Source organism: Protobothrops mucrosquamatus, unplaced genomic scaffold (assembly GCF_001527695.2).
Source record: "Protobothrops mucrosquamatus isolate PMUCROS unplaced genomic scaffold, P.Mucros_1.0 scaffold370, whole genome shotgun sequence".
NCBI classification, from domain to species: Eukaryota; Metazoa; Chordata; class Lepidosauria; order Squamata; family Viperidae; genus Protobothrops; species Protobothrops mucrosquamatus.
In genome coordinates this window covers 107,548-126,437 of record NW_015386704.1, presented here as the reverse complement: position 1 = coordinate 126,437, position 18,890 = coordinate 107,548, and the positions used below count along the sequence as shown (strand labels likewise).

At 40.0% G+C, this 18,890-nt stretch overlaps 1 protein-coding gene across 2 annotated transcripts in view; it reads left to right on the top strand.

Moving 5' to 3' along the window:
- The window catches only part of PIN1 (peptidylprolyl cis/trans isomerase, NIMA-interacting 1), a 37,093-nt gene extending 19,821 nt beyond the window's left edge, over nucleotides 1-17,272 (top strand). For both annotated transcript variants that reach the window (XM_015815709.1, XM_015815710.1), the window contains exons 3-4: nucleotides 9,479-9,589; nucleotides 16,936-17,272. In XM_015815709.1, coding sequence (XP_015671195.1) covers nucleotides 9,479-9,589; nucleotides 16,936-17,045 — 221 coding nt within the window. In that variant the 3' untranslated portion in view covers nucleotides 17,046-17,272. The remainder of the gene's footprint in view (nucleotides 1-9,478; nucleotides 9,590-16,935) is intronic.
- Nucleotides 17,273-18,890: the final 1,618 nt, after the last annotated feature.

Genomic DNA, 18,890 nt, shown 5'->3' with positions numbered 1-18,890 from the left:
TTCTTTCAGAATCCTTTCCTGCGGAGCCCCGGGTAGTCGGACATAGCCTGGTACCTTAACCACTAGGCCAAACTGGCTTGAGGAGGAGGAGGAGGGGAAAGAGATAATAGTAATAATAGCTTCTAATTTTTTCTTTCCACTTGCCTGTGAGAACTGGATTGCCCAGTTTGCCAGAGTTAAGCAGAGGGGAGGTTTTGGTATTCCTTCTACTAGTTCATGTATGCCAAAGAAAATTGATTCTGTACAGTGCAAATGAGTATAGAGCAAGAAATTCCTAGTTCTGTAGAAAAGTATACATTTGTATATAGATAGGTAGAGGTAAGTCTTCTGTAAAATCTTAGAAATACATGCTAATCAGTGTGGACAACACTTGGCCATAAGGACAAATGGATGGACGTGTATTTGCTTATATATTTATATAGCCAATTAATATAGCTGCACATCTCACAAACAAGTGACTTGGGGCTGCCTACAGATTAGCTATAATTACAGAAACATGCAGTCTGATTGTGTTGTCCCTTCTCCCTCTTCTTAACAGTAGTTCAGTGAAGTAGGGAGATGTTTACCTGAGCCATTTCTGAATGTTATCGGGATGTCCTGGACTTAAAAAATGCTTTAGCATATCTCCATTAACTCATCTTCCTAACTCTGTATAAGACTAATGGGGGAATATGGTTTCTTTTTATGTTCTTCTGTCACAAAAGGACCTATTCCTTCATGTTTTACTACATGGAAATGGCATCTGAAGAGCCATTTGTCCACTCTTTATTTTGGATCATTTTTACCATGAAAATGCCAGCTAACAAACCACTTTCACTCCATTTACTTTTTCCCACGGAAGTCAGATAACTATTGCCTGGAAAAATGTGGGGATGTACCAAAAGAAGGGGTACCAGAAATGCTTTCTGAATTCTCTCCTCTCTCTCTAGCATTGGGTTAATTTTGATACATACAGTATTGGTGAGACTTGAGAAAGACAAAGAGTATTTGTCATCTATGCTGTAATATGGCTGTGCTTAAAAGTTTTTGTTCAGGTGAATGATAATAACTGGCTAGTACAGGGGTAGGCAACCTTGGCTCTTTTATGATTCGTGGACTTCAACTCCCAGAATTCCTGAGCCAGCATGGCTGGTTCAGGAATTCTGGGAGTTGAAGTCCAGGAGTCATAAAAGAGCCAAGGTTGCCTACCCCTGGGCTAGTACAATCTTCCTAGACATGATGTGCCTCAGATACATTGTGATGGAGTATAACTAGAAGTTAGGAATCTTTTTTAATCCATGCCTGGACTCATTGTAGCATCCTGAAACTGAAGCACTTTGACTTTGGTGTAAAGTTGCTATAAAATTTGGATTTTCTTGAATTTTATGAGTATAAAAACAGTACAGGGTAGACATTTTTGTCAATATTTTCTTGAAATATCTTGAAAATATCCCGGTAACTTGAGATCACTAGTGCAGGAGATACAAAGTCCTTTCTCTGCAAACCAAAGTCCCAGAACTACATTTTCAAATAGAAATTCTGAGACCAATTTTTTTCTGCACATTATCTTTTTCAGATAGAATATCAAGTAAATGAAAAGTTGTTGCTGCAGCCATAATAAATGGCCTCCATCAACTGATAAGGTTATAGAGAGAGACATTTTAATCTTGTTTTATATGAGATCCAGATGTAATTCTTACATTCAAGTGTTGTTTAAAATGTATTAAAGTATCAGTTGATAGCCCCTGAGACAAGAGTCCCATCTGATAATTTTTGTATTAGAACTATCTTCTGTGTCACTTAAGGACAGAAGGAAAGGTGTGATTAAAGGTTGTTTCATCCAACTTTTTCTGCTGCAGAATTGATAAAACCAGTTAGGAATGTGTGCATTTGTCACTTTTATTATCTTTTTTATAATTCTCCAAAATATGAAACACTATGGTCAGGAGGTAAGGAAATCCATTTTCTGCCAGAACCTCCATCTGCCCTTGAAATATGCCATTTGCTGCAAAGGTCATAGGACTTTGCATATAGTTATTTAAAACTGACATGTACTTTGACTTGATAAAGAAAGATTGATACTGTTGATAGTGTTATTACCTTCTAAAATGAGCAAGTAAAATAAAAAAAATATCTCAAAATGTATTGCATCAATGCCCACCTCATTTGCAATCAAACAGCTGAGCTTCATTGAATTTCAGTGAAGAGAGGTATCATCTCTGATGAACATAATTATAGCTCAGAATTGTTAAATAGATCCTTTGGGAGCCATCAGTTTGACAGGTGTATCGTCATTGCCTTTCATGTATTTGTTTAGTAGATTTTAACTCTGCTATTACTTGTGTGTTCGTTAAATACCATTGTGAGGTAAGGGAATTGACAGAAGCTTTGTGAATGTGTTAACTAGTTTAAAGTGATTGTTCGGATTCATTTATGAGTTCACTTGTTAGATCTGTTTTGCTAGATTTGGGAGGACTGTTTGGGGTTACTCACAGTTAACAATTACACAATTTAGATATGTGTGAGCAGCTGATTTAAAACCTGCGAAAGAACCCTGTTGGTATTTACCACTGGGCACAACCTGTTGGAAAACATTCACCCGTTATCTGATTGGTATAGAAACAATATGAATTACAGTTTTGAGCTTCTGAAATATCTCTTTTGAGGAGATGTTGAAGACACTGACAGCTAGAGTAATTTGATCTCATGATTTGATGTAAGCCGTGGTCCTGTGCTTACAGGCAGTTCTCAACTTATGACCAGCTGTTTTAACAACTGTTTGTAGTTACAGTTGCCTCGGAAAGGGTGCGTTATGACCCCTAAAGCACTTCTAGCCATCATAAAACATTGCACTGCCACCCTGCTAAAGTCACCTGACCACATTTCAGGTGCTTGGAAACCTGTTCACACTTACGACCAGTTCCCAAGGGCCCTGTGATCATGTGATCTTTTCTGCCGGCTGCCCCAGAAAGTCAGTGGGGAAACGAGCAAGGAAGGTTGCAAGGTGCTGCCTCCTGCCAAGACGATTCCCTGTTGTCTCTAGGGGCTGATTGAAGGAGTGGCATTCTTCCATAGAGTGCAAAAATGAAGCTTAAATCGTGAAGACCTAAGCTTCGTTTCTACACCCCACCAGAGGAGTTCCCTTCCTTGTACAGGGGAGAGCTCACGTCTTTCTGTGCGGTACAGAAAGCAACGGATGGAAACTAATCAAGAAGAGAAGCAACCTAGAACTAAGGAGAAACTGCCTAACAGTGAGAACAATTAACCAGTGGAACAACCTGCCTCCAGAAGCGGTGAATGCTCCAACACTGGAAGTTTTTAAGAAGAGACTGGACAGCCATTTGTCTGAAATGGTATGGGGTTTCCTGCCTGAGCAGGGGGTTGGACTCGATGACCTCCAAGGTCCCTTCCAACTTTATTATTATATTATTATATAAATAAAGCTTTAAGTTTTCATGATTTAAGCTGCTTTTCTGCACCCACCAGAGGAGTTCCCTTTTGTGCACAAAGCAAAGCTGAGCTCCTTCTCTGAGTGCAGAAGCAGACATGCTCTCCACCCCAGCACACCTGAGAAGCCTCGAGAGAATGGTACCTACTTGCAGAATTGCACCAACTGGCCTCTGTAGGAAAGCTGCACTTTGCATCGGCTGGATAAGCACTGTTGGGCTCTGTAGCCAGCTGAGACCTCTCAGCCTGCGGCAGTTTTGCACAAGATGGTGGGCCCTGTAGTGGCTGAGGCCTTCAGTGTCTGGTGGGGAGCAGTCCAAGGCATCCAGAACCTCCCCAGCCGTCTGAGGCACACCCGTGCTTCATTTAATGAACATCACAATCACATAAAGGATTCTGGCCCCAATTATAGTAGTAAGTTGAGGACTGTCTGTATTGTTTAACACAGAGGTCCCCAACCTTTTGGGCACCAGGGACCAGTTCTGTGGAGAAAAGTTTTTCCACGGACCAGAGAGTGTATAGTTTTATGTGCTGCCTGCATCCCGCAGATGGGGCTTTGCTTGTTTGTGCGGACCGGTTGCTGGCATGCCACGGCCTGGTACCGGTCCATGGATCGGAGGTTGGGGACCCCTGATTTAATAGATATTTTGCTGCTTGCATTGAGCCATTTATATTGCCAGCTTTGTCAAACAGGTACAAAGTGTTTAGAAGCAAAGCTACTGTATGTACATCATGAAGGATTTTCATAAGGCAGCTAGATTAAGTCTGAAAGCTTTTCTATAGAGCTAGAACATTTGAAAGACAGCAGGCCTGAATTTGCAAATATTGCCACCTTTTGTTTTCTACTGCATCAGGTTTGATTTTTGTTGTTTCTTGTTAGAGCAGGGGTGTCAAACTCAATTTCATTGAGGGCTGCATCAGCATTGCGGTTGCCCTCGGGGCAGGTGGGTGTGGCCAGGGTGGGTGCGACCTACTAGGTGGGCGTGGATGGAATGGGTGTGGCCTACTGGGTGGGTGTGGCCAGCACTACATCGTTCGCATCAAGGGTGCCTGTGGGGGCCTGGGCAGGAGTGGGACAGATCTGAGGGTCTCTGGCAGAAGGGGGTGGGACCAGGTCAAGTGCCAAGGCATGGTCCATTGGAGGAGCCTCACTGTTCCTCTCAGGCCATGTGGGGGGCGGCTGGATGGTGGTGCGGGCTGCTCGGAGCCCTGGGCAGGAGAGGTCAAACGCCCAGCCTGGCCCTCGAGCACCCGCGGCACCAAACCCAGCCCCACTTCTCCAAGGGGGCGCCCAGCTGCACTTACCTCCTCCTCCTCAAGGCTGATGCTGCTGTGCTTGCTCTCCTTAGCCAGGTTGCTCATAATGGGTACAAGGGCAAAGTCAGAGGGAGGCCCATTCTCTCTCCATGGGAGGAAATCCGGCTTTGTATCCAAAGCTTCCTTAGCAATAGGATGGGAGACCCCCAGGATAGGCCAGGAGGAGGGGGCAAGGGGATGATGAAAGGGCAGCAGGGCAGGACTAAGGTAGGACTTCCCTCAGACCCTCCCTCTCCTTCTTTCCTTCTATCCTAAGTACAGAGTGGTGGGAAAATATTTGAGATGAGGGAGGGAGAAAAACAGGCAAGAAACGCAACTGGGGAGGTGTCACCTCCCCAGCATGCACCCAGGGGGCAGGGCCGACGCGGCAGGGGTTGGTTCCTCGCTGTTTCCAGACGGCCTTGTGGAGATAAGACTGACTGCATTTCAGCATAGATGGCCACCACAAAATTGTACATTGGCTCCTGGCCAGCTTGGGCCAGGGCCAAGGCAGCGGGGGCCGTTCCCTTACTTTTTCCAGGATGGCGCTGTGGGCCACACGAAACCACTTCGCGGGCGGCATCCGGCCCCCGGGCCTTGTGTTTGACATGTCTGTGTTAGAGGGAAAGAAATGAAATTAAATGGTTTAGTACTGAAATATGAATTTGTCTCATTTTCCCCCTTCCCCAAATTATTTATTTCCCCTTTCCTTGAGTTATATAGCCTGTAGATAGTTTAATGTTAGAGAAGTTCAATTTGGATCCTGGCAGAAGCCCATGGCATCCCAAAACCTGCATGCAGCAGGAAATAAGGTGTTGAAGACCATGTTCTTGGCATCTCAGTAGTTCTGTTATTTCAGAAATGGATATCGATGCTCTTAGAATATTACTAAATTAGCCCTGCTGAAACCTCTAGCAGAGAAATTAATGACGCTTATCACAAGCAAAGGAGTCTTCTATGTTCTCTATAGCCTGGGACAAAGAGAGAGGAAGTAATCTCTCTAATGGATGAGCTTTGGCCAAGTTACTCAGAGATCAAGACAGCAGGAAAGTGACCTCCCAGAAAAGATTTTTTCCAGGGACGCTTTTTGTTTCTGTCCTTCCAGTGGAGGTTTCTGCTGGTTCTCAAGATCTTACAACTTAGATGCTAAGAAACAGGATGTAAAGGGAACTGATCCTTCTCATGAATATGGTTGGGCTGGTTGCCTAATCTGGCGGGGTTGCAGTATCCTTCAGTTCATATAGATGAGGCTGAGAGCCCATGTATGATCAATCAGAGCCATTCAAGATGTCAAGAATATAAGAGGAGACAATAGTTTAACCACTGTTGCTCCCTAGTAATTGGTATTTGTGGTACGATGGTTTAAAGGGAGATAAAATAGTTGTCAAAACTTGATCATCATCCTCTTGAATGTGATATGTTCAGCCTCCCATTACAGATAAAATTTCCTTAAACTTGAGCTTTATATATGTATGTATGTGTATATACATACATACATACATACATACATACATACATACATACATACATATATATATATATAGAGAGAGAAATAGTTTGCTATTATGTTCTCAAGTGTTTCCTGATAATCTCTGTCAAAGTAAATTTATGGCTGTCACATCTGATAGCAATGAATTCTACAGTTTTATTATGCATTACTTCTGTTGGACTCACGAGTTTAGGGACAATTTATCTACCCCAGATTGTCCAGAGACCAGCATGGGACAGTGGCCATACATGGGATTTGGTGTACCTGTTGGATCAGTAAATAGGTGATTTGTATTTATATAAATACTCGTAGGAAAATAGAGTGCATGCAAGAATACAAAATCTGATTCTTCAGAATTAGATCTCATTTTCTGCAGTAGAGGGCTCTAAGTTGCTCATTTTATTTAGGTGAATTGATAGTTACCAACTACCCCCCCATCCCTTCCAAAACAACAGTTCTTGGACAAATGCCAAAGTGTCATTTGCTTTCTAGGCAGGTGCTGTTACTCTGCATAAACACGTCTCACTGCAGGAGAGAAATCAGAAATGTATTTCTGGAATGCTCAAGTTGCAAATCCTGCTTGAATGCTTAGCTAGTCTTTGTAGAAAATAGTTCATTTTGATCTTGGTTTTCAATATAGATCCATAAATTTGTTCAGTGTACTTCTGTAAGTAACATCTGCTCAATTGTCTTGCAAGTAACACAATAATGCTTAAGCAGTGCCATTAAAGAGGTATTGGACCCTCTATCATACAGTTCCTCCTGACTGGGCAGGTTTTTGTTGTTATAAATAGATAGGATTAGAGCAGCTTCTCCAGGTGTACGCGGACAACATTAAGTCATACAGGCTGTGAATTCTGAAAGTTGTATTCTCAATACTTCTGAAGGACAGAAGGAGAATTGCCCAGTTTCCAGTAAGTGTAACCCATAATATATCAAAGAATAGCAGCATGTGCAAATAGTTGTAGAGTTGAGCTGAGCATTGATTCTGTTCCTTAACTGTGATGCATACAAAGTAAGTATAGGCATTTCTGTTCAGACTCTCTTGAGTCTCCACATATATTCTGTTATTAATTTCAGCCAACCATCGTTGTCCTGATAATAACAGTAGTAAAGAGAGATTTCACATTTCCTCATTGGGATCTGGGTGTTATTAGAAATGCTGTTAGTGACTACTGGGGAAACAGAATGTATCAGAATATAACAACTGAAATGGCTTACATATTAGACTTGGATTTGGAAGATCTAGATCAGACATGTCAAACACAAGGCCCGGGGGCCGGATGCGGCCCGCGAAGCGGTTTCATGTGGCCCTCGAAGCCATCCTGGAAACAGTGAGGGAATGGCCCCCACTGCCTTGGCCCTGGCCCAGGCCAGCCGGGAGCCAATGTACAATTTTGTGGTGGCCATCTATGCTGAAACGCATTCAGTCTTAGCTCCATAAGCCCCCCCCCCCCTGCATGGCCTGAGAGGCACAGTGAGGCTCCTCCAGTGGACCATGCCTTGGCACTTGCCCTGGTCCCACTCCTTTCTGCCAGAGACCCTCAGATCTGTCCCACTCCTGCCCAGGCCCCCACAAGCACCCTTGACGCGAACGGTGTAGAGCTGGCCACACCCACCCAGTAGGCCACACCCACTCCATCCACGCCCACCCAGTAGGCCGCACCCACCCAGCCCCCTGAGGGCAACCGCAATGCTGATGCAGCCCTCAATGAAATTGAGTTTGACACCCCTGATCTAGATTCAAATCCCAGTGCAGCCTCAAGACTCATTGAGTACCCTTTGGTTGCTTACAGACTCAACAGCCTAACTAAGTCTGCAAACTTAGCATGGAGATAAAATTATAAAACATTCTTAAGCACTTTGAACGGAATACAAATATGGAACACATTTACACATGTTTTACAAGTAATGTAATGGCCGTATGGAAATATAAGCAATTTTTAAATAATCAAAGGAACATACTGTACGGCAAATACAGAGGCCAGAAACCCGAAGAATGAATAATTGCTGCTTTGCAATTATGGTTTTTGAAAAGATGTCTCTTAAACTGCAAAGCAAATTGCTTTTATTTATATGGGAGGCAAGACGCCAGTAGACACAAGTGTGTTCATCAGGGAGTGAGGCAAGGGAATGATCAAAGAAAACGTTCTCATGAATTCAAAGCAAATTACATTGCTATAAAGGTAAGTTGAGAACAGTTTAAAACATAACTGCAAGAACTTAGATTTAATATTTATAAAACCTAATTAGCTGTAACAAAACAACAGGTAGATTCCCTCCCCCTCAATTTATCATTATGTAAGTAAGATTTTCCAGGTTTTAAATTGCACCAAAAGCCAACTTAATTATAGAAGACTCCCTGTTCAGTCCCCCAAACAGGTAAAAGTGAAGCACTGAAGATGGGGGTTGAGGGGCAGTAAAATCTGTATTCACTTTCACATTGTTTAACAGTGATTGTATTTGGGAAGAGCGAATGCCCAACAGAGCTCCTCTTGATTATAACTTCTCACTAAAATTAGTGAATGGGGGCTCACTTATTTCGGCTGTCTTCCATTGCCCAGTAAATGGTAGTGCTATTTGCTACAAGTAGATAATTCCTGCTTATAGAAAACTACTGGAAAGTAATTAGACATACATGGGTAACTTTTACACATGGTGCTTTTCAGCTTTTTTATTTAAAAAAAAATACAGTTGTCCTGCAAAAACCAAACCAGATAGGATAAGATGAAATAGGAGAAGATTGAATTGCACTACAGAGGGCTTGTTTTTAGCAAAACAACAACAATATAAGAAGAAGTGGGTTTGGATAGGGTATTTTAGGAATAAATGCCTTGCAGGCAGTTTAGGATAGTATATGTACAGTATAGCAACAGAAAGAGAGTGGTTTAGAAGGGAAGTTGGCATCCACAGTGAAACTTCTCCAGATTCAGCCACTTCAAATATAAGATAATGGTTCCCCTTCCCCCCCCAACCTTTTGAGTTCCCATACACAAAAAAAAACAAGTATTCTAGAAAATAAGCAATGTTAGGTCTGTGTTTTATGTTACAGAGCTTCCTATATGGAAATACTGGTTTTGTAAAAAAAAGATAATACAGTTTTGTGGATCTTGCCTTCTTAAAAAATGAAAAGAAAACCCTGTGGTTATCTAGACGTAGGATTAACAGTAACATCTAAGTAATCCTAGCTAACTGTGTAATTAGAAATATTCTCTTTCCATAGCAGACCTCTGATTCTCAACTCTTTTTACTCCCTGTTCTCCGCAGGCTACATCCAGAAGATTAAATCTGGGGAGGAAGATTTTGAATCCTTAGCATCCCAGTTCAGTGACTGCAGCTCAGCCAAGGCAGGGGGAGACCTGGGTACTTTTGGAAGAGGTGAGTAGGTCGATGTTACTGAATATGTTACGTGCCTTGTTCAAATTGAAAGAAAAGGATCTTTGAGAAATGGAGTCTATCATGCATCTTGGGTTCTGCTTTGGGTCAAAATAATTGCAGCATTTAATAAAAAGTATTCTGAGCCATAATAGGTGAGGATGCTGCATTGTTTGCATGTATGTTTGCATTGCTTGCATGCATCATTGCATATGATAAACCAGGGGTCTTCAAACTTGGCCCTTTTATGACTTGTGGACTTCAACTCCCAGAATTCCTCAACCAGGCGCGCTGGCTGAGGAATTCTGGGAGTTGAAGTCCACAAGTCATAAAAGGGCCAAGTTTGAAGACCCCTGTGATAAACCTTTCTGCCTGCTCTGTCAGCCCAGCCGAATCATTATCTCCCTCCAGTTCCTGCTATATATTTATATTAATAGATACTTTCCTGTTAAGCAATTTACCACGTGAAGGCGGTTTCCTTCACATTAGGTTAGTTTTCCTAGCCTTGGGCATAGCATAATGCACCTTGAAACACTATGGAGGAAATTGCATCCATTTCTGGGCCATTGTCTTAAAAATCTTGAAATCAGATATCCTTTAGGCTTGAAATTTTGTTTTATAGAAAAACAGTAAAAGATTTCATCTATCAATCAGTCTCCTAATCATGGGATATATCTGCTTGTTTTAAAAATATACGGTGCCAATAGAAAAGGCTTAGCAATGTTTCTGTTGCTTTGTCTCTCCTGGCTTTCATGAGATAGTATTTCGTTTTGTTTGAAAATTAGATGCTGAAGCTCAGTGACAGCGAACGAGAGTTGCTGCTAGCAGGTGTTGGGAAGGGCCTTTCCGTGCCTGTGATCTGGAAAGTTCTAGAATAGAGATACATACGAAGCAGATTCATATATTGAGATGTCGACTTGTTTACCAAGATCACTGGAATTCTACTACTAAACTGCTGCTAATTCATTGTACTAACAGATATTAGTTTTGTATCATCTATTCTGCCTGTTTTCTTCATTTGAGAAGGAATAAAACTGTATCTCATGTGCTGAAGTCCTCCCATTTTGCCAGACTTGATCTGGCCGTAAACTTCTGAATTTCAATAGCTGCTGCTTGTATGATTCTTGTTTTAAAAGCTAGAAATCTCCTTTTCTTTGAAACTGGAAATTTCAAGAAGCTGAGTATAGAACATGATGTCACCAGTTTGTAGGCAAGGTAGTATAGGATGATACATGGCCTACGAATACCTTCCAGTAGAAATAAATAGGAGAACTCTGAATGAGTGGGCTGCAGTGGCAAGTGCAGAATCAAGGAGCTGTTAAAAGGAAATAATTCATTCTTTGATAGGGCATCTTTATCATTAGACTCATTAAGTTTGTATCTTGAATATTTGCTACAAAAATAAAATTCTTTAGAAGAGCTTGAGAATCAAACCATATAGGTTTTCATGTAGAACAAGGGGAAGCGGTTGTTTGAGCTGGGACTCTGAATTGTGAGAACTTGCATTGGGCTTGCTCACAAAATACCTGGTATGAGGCATTGTTCCCCTTAATGGCTGATCATTCTTTTGTGCAACTTCGTGAACCTGAATTCAAACATATATGCTGTTAGGAGAGCATACGCTAATGAGCACAATGCAGATAATATATAAACTGTTTAAAATTTGTAATGAAAATAATTAACTGTATGTTAATTATAGATGAAGCTACAATAAAGTATACTAGTTGTATTGTAATCTGCTAATTTAGTTGGCCTGAGTCCCTGGCTCTAGTGGATCAGAAATTACAGAGAGAAAAATATGTGCCTTATAGTTTCTCTCTGCAGTTGGCATCTCTCCATGCAGAGTAAGCTCTGTCCAGATCTGCTACCAACTTAACCCAATCATCATGTCGAAATGAGCTACTTGAAAATAATGGCATAATTTAGTGTTAGAGTTTAATTAATTTAATTAATTACGATTAAATCATAGTCTGCACCAGATGCTAGAAATATCCCCCAACCAATATCCATCAAATTGTCAGAGCCTGAAATTGTTTTTTCTCATATATAAAGGTCAACGTATCTGGATACCTTGACCAATACAAATCTGAAATCATTACACTGATTGACCTTAACAGTATTTCCAGAAAGAAAAGCTTTGTATTTTGAATATAGGCATTTATGTATTTCATGTGCTTTTGTGCTGTTTATATCATCTGACTCTGGGTCAGCTGTCCCACCTTGGTTAATTAAGAAAGAAAGACTCTTGAACTCATGGTTAGTGAAAGTACAATTAAAGCCAAGTGGTTATAGTGTAGTAAACCCGGATCTGGATTTTCACGCCCAAAGCATCTGGTTAACTTTTCTCCTGTCTTCCCATCCTCTCATGGCTATTAGTTAGTGTCCAATAGTATTCAAATAAATTGTTTTGGTAGTCCCTGGCTGTGTGAGCTGGATGCTGCTGCTTTCCATTGGGTGACCTTGGTTTATAGCAACATTCAATACATAACATTAGAGAAATCAGCAGTTACGTTTGTGTGTGTCATATTACAGTAAAAAAAAAAACATAGCATCTTATATTTTTAAAACAAGCAGATATGTCCCACTCAGGAGACTGACTTGATAGACGAAGCTTTAAGCAATCCACCAAAACATATCCATTTTTTCCATATAAATTCTGTAAAAGCATTAGCATCTCAATACATGTATAGCGTTTGGTAACCCTCATCACATGTGAATATTCCACACAGTTCAGCGTGTTATGGGATTTTGATATGGTAGAGGTTATGGTGGCTTGCAGAGGATCTGAAGAAGGGCTTATTGGTATTACGAGCAATTTTGTGGCAGGGTTTGAGCCTCTTAATAATATATTTGTATGAGCCTCTAATAATATATTTGTATATATTCCAAGGATGATGAGAAGCATTTGGAACACATGGGGTCTTCAAGTGGTCCCAAAATAAAGGTTCCAAATAGGATCCATCAGTAGTGGCAGAATAAATTTAAAGACAAATATTTAATAATACTCTCATAAGACTCTTTTTTAAAAAGAAATTTTAAAGAAACAAGTATGTAAATTCATATCGCTATATAGAACATGAATTTGCAAGACAAGTGAAATAATTAGCATAGCTACTGTTTATCATCTAAGACCTTAGTTCCTTCTTAAAATAATATGCCTTGTCCCTCATAGTTAGCATTTATGCGTAACTGGAAGGGGAAAAAAAATGAAGGTGCTAACTTTGGTCAAAAACTTTCTTTTCCTGGGAATAAGTTCTTGGTTTGTACGAAGACACTATTTTTTAAATTGCCCTTTATCTTCACAAGTTCTGCCTTATTGTTCAAAGGCAGCAATTCCTTCCTGAGTCAAATATTTCTCGGAAGAAAAGATGATTGCTAATATTGGCATTTTGGATTGCAAAGTAATGAAAAAGCTATTCGTCATAGGCTGCCAGTGACTGGTAGTTGGGTCTCATTTGGAAACTGTCACTTCAGCAGTGGTCTTGGGTGACTTACTGAAGGAGAGAGTTTCCATGAGACAAGTCCAACGCTGCAGTAGCAATGCTGCTGCTGGAATTTTGTTGTCCACTAGATGGGACTAGGAGCACAAGCAGGTCTTCTGTGATACCACTTTCTATCTTCTTGTACTCATTTGATGGGATTACTAACCACAATTTGCTTCAATTATGAATCCTGGATATGTTTAGAAATGGAAAAAAAAACATAAGCATTCTCATTTAGTCTTTTAAACAAAATCAAGAGCAATTGACTTTTCCTGTTTTATTAAATTCTGGCTGAGGGATCTGAGAGGGTTTTTTTTTCCCCCCAATTCAGAAATTAAGAACTTTTGGGTTGAGAAGAAATCCAAATCAACATTTATTTGAAGGTTATAAATTATCATGTCCTACACAGCTGCCTGGAGAAATCCAATTATTTAAGGCAAAGTAGCATATCTTATTATAGTTGTTAATTAGTATCCACATTTCTTCTGGAAATATGTGCATTTTAAAAAATTGAATACTTAATTGCAAATAATTATAAACTCAGTTATGAAATGAGAAACAATTTAAGTAATTTACTGGAATGGCTTAATTACGCTTGCTTTTTTGTTGTGGTGGTGATTCAATTTAAGGCATCCTGTATTTTTAAACCAGTCTTGCTATTTTTTTCTTTTCAAAAAAGAAATCTTATAGCAGTGAATTACATTGTTGTGGTCAGACCATTCATACTGGTGTTGTGCAAGAATGATCACAACTAAGATTGCAATGGTAGCATGTAGAGCAGGGGTGTCAAACTCGCAACGTGTCGCGATGTATCTCGACTTTTTTTCCATCGCCGGCAATGGGGTGGGCGCGGTTTCGCCATGAATACATCCAGCTGGCAGGCTGGCAGTTTGACACCCCTGATGTAGAGCATTGAACAGACACGTGTGTGCATGCATTTGCACCCATATGCACAAGCTTTGATGTCTTTGTTAAAAAAGACGTCCCATTTTTGGACCTTGTTCATTTTCAAGCTCAGTTCAAAAGAGAAATATTTTACTTGTGTGATTTCCCCCCCCCACACACACACACAAAATTCTGTTGCCAGCAAGATGGCAACTTTAAATCTCTCCCTTTCCTTTCCCCTTCTACTCATTTTATGAGCTAAAACTTTGGGGGAAATAATAGACTGAAGCCATTATGGTTAGTCCTGGAAGAGGTTTAGAGTCATAATTATAAAAAGTTGCAGATGGATTGAAAGCCACAAGTAAGTAATAAATTCTTCTAATCTCTCAGACATACAAGTCACCAGGAATGCATGCAGCATGCAAAGAACATTCCTTCTTTTTCTTTTCTTCTGTCCTTGGATCTGATACTCAAGTCTTGAAGGGAAGTAAATACCAGTTAAAAGAGTCAGTATTTTGATTAGGGCAAGGCAAACCTTTGAATCCCTGTAAATTGGATGCTGATCCCATTAGTTTTTTGATGGGTCGCAGCAGTTTAGTAACTGCCTTTCTCCCAGGTGTTGTTTTTTCCTATAGTTTTCAAAACACATTCCCTGGGCTGTCACGACCTGCTTCTGCAGAATGGTTCTGCTATAGTCAGTTGGGAGAGAAAGGAAGTCGGGGACCAGATCTGGCCTCATCAAACAAGGATAGCTGGTTCCAGGAATGTAAGCCATTTTCAAGATAGTTGTTAATTTTTTGGACCAACTGGTAATAAGCGTGCCCTGCGCTCATTTGTTACTCAGTCTGGGGCCAATTCAAATTACCTGAGGTTGAGAGACTTCGTCTCCTGAATCTCTTGAATCATTAGTTAAGGTAACTAGTTTAGGGTAAGCTTAAAAATACAGTCTATCTATCCAGCAGGGAATGTTGTCATTGTAGCTTAACATTTAGGATCAACTTTATGATTGGGATATAGGAATACTTACTCTGTTAGCTTAAGTAGTTGGTCCCTAGTTCTCAGGAAGATAAAGGGAAGGAGGGGGGGAAGCATATTTGGACTTGCAAAATCCTGTTCTACGGTAATGTATAACAAAGTAATATTGATTTACATGATATTGGTTTCCTAGTCTGGTCTACCTTGAAGGGCTGACATCAATCTTTGCAGGTGTGAATGTGCTTCCTCTCTTCTTTTAATATCATGAGAACTAGGAAAGGGTTTGATATATTTATTCACACTACATTTTGCTCTGAACAGACCTTTTTTTATCAGGCTGTTGCCTTGATAGTGGCTCTTCATCCTGTCCCTCAAGGACATTCCCTGCCCTGTATTGTTAGCTTGAATTTAGCAAGTTCTACCTGGAGGCTTCATTTGGTCTTTGAGTGATCTCCTAGGGCTACTCTCTAAAACCTGGCAGGATCAGGTAAAAGATGTGGTGGAATGGATTAAAATGTAAATGTCATTAAAATTAATTAAACTAAATTTATATGATTTTTTCCCCCTTGCAACATGCTCATTTCCTTTTATCATTTTAAAAATTACAACTTGGCAGTAAGTTTTGAAGAGACCCTACAGTCACCTCTTTATTGCTAAAGATTAGAAACAGCACAGCAAGATTAGGCTAGCCCAGGGGGTCTTCAAACTTGGCCCTTTTATGACTTGTGGACTTCAACTCCCAGAATTCCTCAGCCAGGCACATGTGCCTGGCTGAGGAATTCTGGGAGTTGAAGTCCACAAGTCATAAAAGGGCCAAGTTTGAAGATCCCTGGGCTAGAATCTTTTATCTGTTGTAGTTTATTTTTGTAGATTGTCTGATATGGGGAGAAAGCATTGGAAAGTGGAACTCCCCCCTATGTAATATTGAAGTGAAACATGCCACCCTGCTGCTTGGTTCTACACGTGCCGACCCATCCTGATTGCGAATCATGGGGGTAGATTGGGCAGCCAAGAAAGTGCAAATAAGATATGATAAGAGTCTTTCAGGTTTCTGTAGTCAAAACATGCACATACTCTAGGTATTAACATTGGTTCAAGCTCATTTGAGCTTGACCGGGCTTGTAGATTGTGATGTATTTTCTCTGCTCCTCTGCATTAGAAATGGTGGGCAATCTCCAGGGAATGTGTCCATGGAGAATGTATCAGAGAAGGGACAGACTGCTATTTTAATCCCAGATGTTCCAAATATTAGAAAATATGTGCAGAAAGATAAAACTAACATTTTATCACTGTAAAAGTACTCACTACTGGAAAGGAAAATGCATATATTTATCTAGCTCTGAAATAGAATTAATATTTGGGTGATATTTTTCAGTAAGATCATCTAATATGTCGTCAAATACTTATACTCTGGTCATAAATGCATAGAGGTCCGATCTACGAATATGGAATCCTACATTACAGATTTTTGTGTGCTCATAGCTACTACAAGTACTCCTCGACTTACAACTATTCGTTTAGTAACCAAAGTTACAGCAACACTAAGAAAAGTAACGTATCACTGTTTTTCACACTTACAATCATTACAACACTCACATGGTCAAAATTTGGATACTTGGCGGCTGGCATGTATTTATGATGGTTGCCGTATCCTGGGGTCACGTGATCATCTTTTTTGACCTTCCTACAAGCAAAGTCAACGGGGAAGCCAGATTCACTTAACGACGGTGTTACTAACTTAACGGCTGCAGTGATTCACTTAACAACTGTGTAAAATGGAGCAAAACTCATTTAACAACTGCCTTGCTTAGCAGTGGAAATTTTAGATTCAATTGTGGGTGTAAATCAAGGTCTACTTTTATAGGATTGCCTTTGGCTTTTTTTCTGTTGAGCTGGAACCAGTGAGGGCAACATTTGCTACTTCTAGATGTTCATGCTTAGAATTAATTCTAGATATTCTTGATATGGCTGTCACTTTTCACTTGAAAACTGTTTTTTGTCTGACAGGTCAAATGCAGAAACCTTTCGAAGATGCCTCCTTTGCGCTGAGGACTGGTGAGATGAGTGGACCAGTATTCACAGATTCAGGGATCCATATAATTCTGCGTACAGAATGAGTATTTTGGTACCATGCACTTGGAAAAGAAAGGGTGATTGGGAAAAAAGGAACAAGAGAACCTTTATTCCAACCATTGGTACGCTCTCTATCCCAGAACAAACTTCATATCTAGCTTATTTTTTATTTTTGTTTATATATATACAGTATATATATAAACAACAAGTGTGTGCATATGTAACACACATAAATGTATCCCTGTTTCATATTTCAGTACCTTATTTGACATATTGAAGAAATGTTTTCCCCCGCCTGTATTGATGCATGTTAGCTGGGGCAGAAAACAATTGAAACAAAAAGACCGTAGCATCTTTCATAAGACACAATGGCAGTGTTTTTAACAACAACAAAAAAGGAAATCCCTGGCTGCTTGAGTTTAATATTGACGGTTTCTTCCATTCAGGAGACATGTCTGTACTTACAGGGTCATGCTTTAATGCTTTCCCTCTATATCCAACTTATAATAGAGTTATTTATTATAGGGCTGCACTGATGGTGGCAGAGTTTAGCTCTCAGTGTATAAATAAATAGAATAAAAATCTCCTTTGCCACGATATAGCCTGGTTTAAGTTCACAAGTAAAAATACCCCATTTCTTATCTCTCTCGCCCACAATTCAGTGGCATTCAGTTTTTAATTTGGCCAATCATTGATAAATTGTTTTTGGGTGTAAAACTAGAACACTCCTGTGGCTCACTTTATTGCTGTAGATTTAGGAGTACAAATTCCTCATTTATGATAATGTGCAAATTCCACTGGACTTCCAACGTCCATTGAGGGTTGAGTTTCAGTAGATGCAAAGGGACTTTGAGGTGATGTTGTCTGGATAGGAATTCTCTGTGATCACCTGAGCATACACTGCTGTCAGAAATATAAATTTGCCATATGCTGATTACCGTAATGCGTTCTCATTGAATTAGATCTCGCTGATGTCTCTTTGAGACAGACATTTATCTTTTACATTATTCCAGTGCAGCCCCTCCCCAAGTTTATGTAGCCCTCTAAAATTTCATTAGATGTATTACATGTTAATCATTTTTGTGTGTTGTTCTTGATGCTGACATATTATCCCAAGGGAAAGCCATTTAGTTGTTGGCTTCCAGGTTTTTTTGGTTTGTGTTTTATTTTCTTTTTTGTTTTCTATTTCTTTTGTTCAGAAGCTGGTCATGATCCACTTGTGGTTTAAGACAACACTGTAAAGTCACTCTTTCTGATTTTCTGCATTGCTTTTTCTCTATATAAATTCAATACGATTCCCAACAAGTTCCTTGCTTTTGATCTGATGCAAACGAGCTTTGTGTATATATATATGTACAGAGAGTGTTCCAGTTCTCTTATGTGAGAAAATAAAAATAAATCCCTGCCAACTATCAACATCAGAATTTGATCTTGTGATTTTTCTTGTTGTTTTTAATGTCTTTGTGCAGATTTTATTTTAATGTGCTTTCTGATCAGTCAAATGGAACATAGGATTCAGATTTTTTAGTGCAGACCCACAACTTGCGAATCACCAGATCAAGGACATGCCCCTCCATAAACTGTGACCTTCAAATTCCTTGATATATCACCTGCTTTGAGAACTGCTGGATAGATGGAGGAAAAAAAACCTGATTAGTCCCCATTCATTCCTCTCAATTTGCTGAGTCACATGTTGTTCTGGTGATGAGAAAAGTATTGGAAAAGAGAAGTAAAGATTAAAGATAAGTATTGACCTATGTAATATCTCATCGTAAAGTTTTATATAGGCATAGCTAGAGGTGCCTTTCAATAAATGTTTTGAGCAGGTTTCAAATAATTGTTGGAAAATACTGGAAACATCTATCAGACTGGATTTAGATCTTTCTACT